Source organism: Mandrillus leucophaeus, unplaced genomic scaffold, assembly GCF_000951045.1.
Source record: "Mandrillus leucophaeus isolate KB7577 unplaced genomic scaffold, Mleu.le_1.0 Scaffold1031, whole genome shotgun sequence".
In the NCBI taxonomy this organism is placed as follows: Eukaryota; Metazoa; Chordata; class Mammalia; order Primates; family Cercopithecidae; genus Mandrillus; species Mandrillus leucophaeus.
This window is the reverse complement of record NW_012098444.1, coordinates 152,600-159,824: the sequence shown is the minus strand read 5'-3', so window position 1 is coordinate 159,824 and position 7,225 is coordinate 152,600. Positions and strand designations below refer to the sequence as shown.

At 55.6% G+C, this 7,225-nt stretch overlaps 1 protein-coding gene across 2 annotated transcripts in view; it reads right to left on the bottom strand.

The window, feature by feature from the left end:
* Positions 1-227: 227 nt before the first annotated feature.
* The window catches only part of SH3BP5L (SH3-binding domain protein 5-like), a 15,516-nt gene continuing 8,518 nt past the window's right edge, over positions 228-7,225 (bottom strand). The window contains exons 1-6 of one of the 2 annotated variants that reach the window (XM_011978203.1): positions 6,729-6,810; positions 6,564-6,626; positions 6,280-6,408; positions 4,177-4,338; positions 2,727-2,900; positions 228-2,146 (exon numbers count right to left, since the gene is read on the bottom strand). In XM_011978203.1, coding sequence (XP_011833593.1) covers positions 1,676-2,146; positions 2,727-2,900; positions 4,177-4,338; positions 6,280-6,408; positions 6,564-6,626; positions 6,729-6,785 — 1,056 coding nt within the window. In that variant the 5' untranslated portion in view covers positions 6,786-6,810 and the 3' untranslated portion in view covers positions 228-1,675. Of the gene's footprint in view, positions 2,147-2,726; positions 2,901-4,176; positions 4,339-6,279; positions 6,409-6,563; positions 6,627-6,728; positions 6,811-7,225 lie in introns of those variants that run through there. The other variant, XM_011978195.1, reaches the window with a different exon arrangement.

Sequence of the window (7,225 nt, the reverse complement as noted above, 5' to 3'; positions counted from 1 at the left end):
CAACTCCTCCCCTGCTTGTCTACACTTGCCCTGTACATGACCACCCTGGCCATGGGGCCTTGCACGTCTCCAAGAGCATGCATAGCGCGGCTCACTCAATCTGGTCCTTCACCTCCCTTCCCTGACCACACCATCTAAAGAGCCTGTCGCCTCACCCTGCTCTTTCCTCCCCCAACCCTTGCCTCATCTTTGTGCCTTTTCTCTTCCTCCAGCAAGGACAGTAGAAGTTAACTGTTACATAAACTACTTTATTTAAATAAAACCAGTAAAGACCCTTTCCCCCTTACACACCAGCACATGCACGCACGCACACCCACACCCTCCCTCCCTTTCTGCTCTCTGCCCATGGCCACCTCAAACCCCGAGGTTCTCATCGTGACCAACCTCCCTCGACCTGTAGACCCCGTGTGGAGTCCAGATGCCCACTCATCCCGGTCGCTGGCAGAACATGGGCCTAGACAAGAGCTCTCCACTATCCTGGGGTGGGTCAAAAGGAAGGACCGGTTCTCCCTAGGCACCCAGATCTGGTGTGGCTTCCCTACAAACTGGGAGCACTGTCCCAGGCAGCTGGAGCTGCTCCCAACGGAGGGCAGGACTTTTCACCCCAAGCCAACCCCTCCCTGTAACAAAGGAAGTGAAGAGGGTTGGCAGCCAAGCTTGAGTGTGCCCCGAGGGATCCTGCGGTAGGTATTGAGTTTGGGTAAGAGCAAGGGACAGCAATTGAGCACCAAATTCCCTAACCCCGCCCTGCAGGAGGGTGCTAAGTCAGTTTAGCATCCTCTACCCAGAAAAAGTAAACACAACTGTGCAGCAAGTGAGGGTGGGAATGACGGGCCTAAGCCTTCAGGACCTCGTGACTTCACCCCCACCACGGGCCCTCTTAGGGACCCACTAGCACCTTGGCAATGTTGAGAACCCAGCCCAGCGGAAACACCGCACCCACAGGAGCCAGTCTGGAGTGGGTGATGTTCCCTATGTTGACAGTGGGGTTGGGTTTCTCTCCCTGACACCAGCTTCCTGCAGGTTCTGTAAGCTCTGCTTTGGGGCACACATTGCAGAGCGCCTCGGCTCATGAGAGGGAACGCTGGAGGGAAAGGTGGTGTCTTCCAGAGGCACACAGCACGTCTTACAGGTTACACACGCGCGGGCTGGAACAGGACGGGGGTGCAGGGCGCAGCAGCATATCCAGGGTGCCCTCCAGAGCTGCCTTGGGAAGGGGGGCGGGGCCAGAAAACCAACGGGAGGGTGCCTGTCCGTCCCCTCCGACCGGAGTACGCAGGCCCAGCACCCATTTTCTCTGATGAGCTTCCCAGTGCCTTCCAGACCCAGTTCCCTGAGGGAAAAAGCCAAACAGATGGAAAGAGAGGGAGCAGAAAGGGAAAGCAAAGGGTCAATGCCCTGCAGATTGCGATGAGCCAGCAGCAGGGGCAGGCAGAGCGCCGAGGGCAAGCCTTCCGGACGGGTAAGGCAAACAGAGCTGCCTGCTGAAGGGAAGGGGGAGGCTGTGAGAACGCCAGGGCAGGCACAGAGGACTCGACACAGCTGGCCTCTCCAGGGAAGCACTGGAGAAGGGGACCTCCGGGAAGCCAAGGCCCCAGAGGAGAGGGCGTGAGAAGCCTGGGGGCCCCGACCGGCCCAGGACAGCAGATTCAAGCCAGGAACGCCGGTCCCTCCACTACAGGCTGACACTGCGCTGGTGCCGACCCCCACGGACTCCGCCGTCGCTGCCCCGGCGCCCTCCACTCCGGGTTCCCAGCTCTTGGCCGTCCAGACTGACGTGGTCCGAGAGGCCTCGCAAGTGCTCCACGGAGTCGCACTTCTGCAGGTCCGAAGCCACCGTGCGCAGGCTCAGCAGACTCAGGGTGTCGGTGTCGGGGGCGGGGCCGGGCCCCAGGCTGCTGCCCTCCTCCAGCCCCGCGCCCTCGGCCCCCTCAATCCCGCTGTCTCCGTCCTCTATGTCCTCAGGTCCTGCTTCAGCCCCCACGGGGGAGGAGCGCCGAGGGCCCAGCGGGTGGGGAGGCAGACCCCCGCGGCGCCGCGCGTGGATCTGCTCGCTGATCTGCTCCAGGTTGCGAAGGGCCACTGAGTAGCGTGTCTTGGCCTGAGCGACCTGCTGCTCCAGTTCTGTTACCTTGGCCTTGTGCTCCTGCAGAGGACAGAACAGAGTCAGGCGACCCGTGGTGCACGCCCCACCTTACCCAGCACTCTGCACTGGGGTCTGAGGGCCTGCTCCCCCCGACCCCGAGTACCTGGACAGCTGGCTCAGCACCCACCACAGACCCACCACACCCTTCCCAGCTCCACTCGCTCTCTGGGCTGTTCTTCCCAGCAATCCTGCTCCTGACCTGGGCCCCACCTTCCAGGGCCTTCCTCTCCACCAGCTCCTGCTCCTCATCCTCTCCCCACTGTTCCCCTTCACCCCAGGGCTGGTTCTTCTTCCCCATCCCTGGGTTTCTACCAGTTCTTTTCCTCGTTTACCTCCCTTCTTCCAACTACGTTCGCGCCGTCACCAGCCCCCATCCCTGCCTCCCACTCCTGCAAGGTCATCTGGAACATGTGTGCCACCACCCTTCCCCACCACTGGCCGCAGGCCTCACCCTGGCCACTTCACCAAGATGGCCCAGAGAGGCCGACCAGCATCCCCTCCAGCTGCCCTCACTTTCCATGCCTGCCCCCGCCTGCACCCCCACCTAGCCATTCCTCCTCCCCCTCACCCACTCAGCTACCTCCAGGATCTGGCTGAACTGGGCCTTGAGCTCAAAGTAGGGGCGGCTCTTGCCGATGGCCCTCCGGAGCGTCTTCTGCAGGGCTTGGACCCGAGCCTCAGCCTGCTGGCACAGCCGAGTCACTCGCTGGTGCTCCCGCTCACCTCGAAGCCGTTCTTCCTCCGCCTCGTTCACCTGGCCCAGAGGGACACATCACTGAGCCGGGACCCAGGCTTCAGTCTCTGGCATCTGCCCCAGGCTGCCAACCTGAACAATGCCCTGGGGGGAACCCAAACAGGAACATCCTCTGCAAACCCCCAACTGTGTACAGAGCCCGAGACACGCAGGGGAACAGAGCGTCTGTGAGCCTCCAGAGAGCTTATTTCTGTGTCTCTTGGATCTGCTGCCTGACCACTGAGGACCACATCACAGGCACATGCCTCTGAGCCACCTCTTCCCATGTTCTTGCCTCCTGTCACCTGCACCACTGGCTACTCAGCTTTGCTGCTGCCAGGAAAGGGACGCTGGCGCCCACTCAACCACTTGAGCATCAAGGGAATGTGTCAGCACATCACACATCTGCAGCAGCCACTCTCTTCAGGGAGCCCTCAGTGCCAACGGTTAGGGATCTGGGAATGAGAAGAGCCCGTGTGGGGAGCCACAGCTGTACACTGGGTTCTCCAGGTTTCCACACCCTATGTGGGCACCGTCCAGGACACGTGGGCCAAGGCTGGATGGGGCTCTGGGGTGCTTCTGCTCAGGGTGTTGGACAGTTGGCCCACTTGTCCTGGTAGACAGAGTGGCTGGAGCCCTCACCTGCTCCCTGTTCCGGGGTAGCCCTAGACTGTACACCCTCCGCTAACCCCTCCCCCAGTGCTGTGTGCTCTCATTTGCATGAGCTCTAGAGTAGAAGTGAGGTGCCTGTTCTGGGAGGGGCAGATGAAGAATCACAAGCCACAAACACCCCCTGAGGAGCTGACACCTGCCCTGTGCAAGCTGAAGGTGGCAGACAGGGCCAATGGCAGAGATCCTTTCGCTCCCCAGTCCCCTTTCAGGGGCTTGGAAATGATACATAAATTATACTTCAAAACTCGAAGTGTATTGTCAGAGCTCAAAAGCAGGAAAGGGAGCAGATTCTGAAAACAGACGCGAGGAGTCACACAGCTAAACATAACAAAATGTGAATGTTGAATCCAGAGTATCCACCAGGGATGAATTGTTTGGGTTAGTCCCACACCTGGAGGCGAACGTTCGAGAGCCCAGGATGACATTCTAAGTCAGAGGGAGGTGGAATATGGGAGGCACTGGAGGCCAAACAGGACAGAAAACGAGGACCAGGTTTTGCCTGAAACAGAATCAAAGTTGAAAGGCGGCGAGAGTGGAGGAAAGAGTGAGGAGGTGAGGTGATAAAGACATAGCACAGAATGGATGAGAACCAGCGAAGGCGACCTGCCGGCACCGCCCACCTCACCTTGCAGGTGGCGTGGTTCAGCATCTCCTGCCACGTGGGGTCCAGTCGGTTCTTGTCGGCCATGACGCCCTGCTCAGCCACAAACACCATTTCCCGAGCAGCGTTGTGCATGCTCACGGCGCGCTCGTACCGCAGCGCTGCCTTCTGGGTCTCCTGCTGAGCCTGGGGGGAGAGGGATATCAGGACGGGGAATCCCGAGGGACCCCAGCTGCCCATGGACACCCGTAATAGATGTGAGGTAAGAGAAGGAGGAAGGCCTGCTAGCAATGTCGGCTTCATTTCGCAAACTGTGCTGAGGATAAATGCCAAGGAAGCAACATTCTATAAAGAATATTTCATAAGGATATGGACTAGAAGAAATAAAAATTTTGCCAGTGGAGGGTAGGCGTGTGAAATCCAGCACTCCCAAAGGCTGCTAGCCTTTTGCCTAGGGAAAACAAAGGAAAATACAAACCATTTTAGTGTAAGGTGGTTAGCAACATGGACAGAGTCTTACAGAAAAGATGACCTTGAGACCATCAATTCCATGTTCAGCAGGCAAGCTGAAGGAAATAATCGGACAAGTTCAGAGACAGTCATCACAGCCACACCAACCCAGCAAAAAACGAAACACACCTAACTCTTCAGTTACAGGACATTGGTTAAATAAATAACAGTACATCTAATATAAGAAAATAAGCTGGGCGCAGTGGCTTCTGCCTGTGAGCCCGTCTACTTGTGAGGCTGAGGGAGGAGGATCATTGAGCCTAGGAGTTTGAGGTTACAGTGAGCTATGATCACACCACTGTACTCCAGTCTGGGCAACAGAGCAAGACCCCATCTCTTAAAAAAATGAAATATTCACTAATCAGTCCTTTAAAATGACAGCATGGATGTATAGTGATTGACCTGGAACCATGTGATAATGCTAGTAAAAGAACGAAACAGCACACACCGTGTAATCTCATTTTGGCGGATATATATACACACACACACACACATACACACACGGACACAAGACATGAGCACATGGTTATCTGTGCTCTGTTAATCGTACTTTTATTTTCTACACTTTACGATGCGTTGATGTCTGGGGGACCTTGCTGGCCAAGGAGAAACTGCCCCTTCCAGGGCTACTTCCTAGAGACAGTAACCTCCCCTGTAAGTGTGCCTTTCACATGCAAACCAACCAACCAATCCAAAGCCTGGATCCCCAACTAGCTCCTTTACCTACTTCTCACCCACCAAGCCAATATTTCCTCTGCCCTAAGTCATCCCAGGGCCAGGTACTAGACAATTAGAGGCCACCCCTATAGCCCAGGGCCTAGCAAAATTATTCCAACTATCCACTCCTAAGCTTATCCAAATTGTCTACCCTGCCTCACCTACTCCTTTCCACAAAAATCACAATAAGGCTCCACGCTATGCTTTCTCCTTCACTTCTTCCGCCTCCTGAAGGACCCCAGTTGCTTCCCAGTGTGGCCCTGCATGGCATGGTATGTCCCCTCCTCTTGGGAACAAACTCTTCTTCCAAGGCAGTTGTCTCTGTATCTGTCACCTCAACATGCAGGATGAAAGCAAATCCCAGGAAACAAAATGCATGAAACGTGCATGGTAGGATTTTGGGTGGTTTTTGTTTCCTTCTTATTTTATTATGTTTTTCCAAAGGTGAACACACACTATTTGTTAAAAATAATTTGTTACAGAAAAAAAGGGGTGTGGGATGGGGAAAAGAGTGAGGAGAAAGCAAAGCAAAGATTCAGAAGAGAGACATGAACCAAAGGGAAGAGGAAATGGCAGTAGATGAAAACAGTGGGATGTTAGAACTGACATATCTGATATACCCTAAAGCCTGGTTCCTGATACGCAGAAGGCACTTAAATATTAGCAGGGCTGAACTAAATGTTCTCCCACACCCTCCCTTACCATTTTATAGACCATGAGCCCAGGGCCCACGGTGGTAAAGGAACCTCTGAGCCCACAGAGCTTGTTCCGACCAGCAGGTCTAGCCCAGGGTTCTGCCCTCAGGTCTGGTGCTTTGTCTCTCACTTCACATAGAGACGGAAGAATCCAGGGACAGGCTCAGCATGTAGCCTTCCGCAGACATGGGTCAGCCAGCCATACCTCCTTAGCCAGCCGCCGAGCCTCATAGTAGGGCCGGGCTTTCTCGATGCAGCTTCCCAAGTGGGAACCCTGTGTATTCAGTTTCCTCGCCGACTCCTGCAGGATCCTCCGATAGGTGGTCCTGGCCTCCTGGAAAGGAACAAGGCAAAGGAAAGGCACATGTTTGGGTCCCAGCTCCTCTCGTTTCTCAGACACACCCCTCCCACTGCCACTGCCTCAATCTGGGAAAGAGACAGAGATGCTTCCAAGGACCAGCCCAAGCACACAAGGAAGAAAACACTCACATCCAGCTGAAGTTCCACCTGGTTGATCTCCTCGCTGGCCTGGTTCAGGTGCTCCAGCTCCTCCTGCCACAGAGAGGGGTGGCAAATTAGTGCGCTGGAAGGAAGTAGCCTTGAGTGAACCGTGCAAGGCAGGAGCAATACAGAGAGAGAGCGTGCCCCACTTGCCCAGGGAAAGGAGGTGAGGCACTCAGGCAAGGAGAGAAGACATGGAGATTGCCACATACTTTCTTGTCTATCTGGGAGCTGACATATACAATCTCACGTAATCCTCACAACTCTACCTTGTTTTGGGTAGTAAAACCCCACTTTTCAGGATGAAGAAATTGAGGTTTGGAGAATGCAACACCAATATCCACAGCGTGCAGTTGTGGTGAGTCCTCACGCTCTCCATCAGATTGCGGCACTTCCTCAAATGGAGGGGTCTTCTTGGACCTGAGGGCTCTGTCTCTGCGAGAGGATGGCCACCTGGACCAGGGCAGGGCCACTCAGTCAGCACATGTCTACTGCATACTTATCACCTCTCGGGACCCTGACACCTGAGAATTCAGGACATAGAGGTGGCAGCTCACAGCCTGTGAGGAAACCCAGCAAGTCAGCCGCAGGCCCTGGGCAGTATGTGCAGCCTTGTGAGGGGTGGGTGTGGGTGCCCTCTGGGCAGCAAG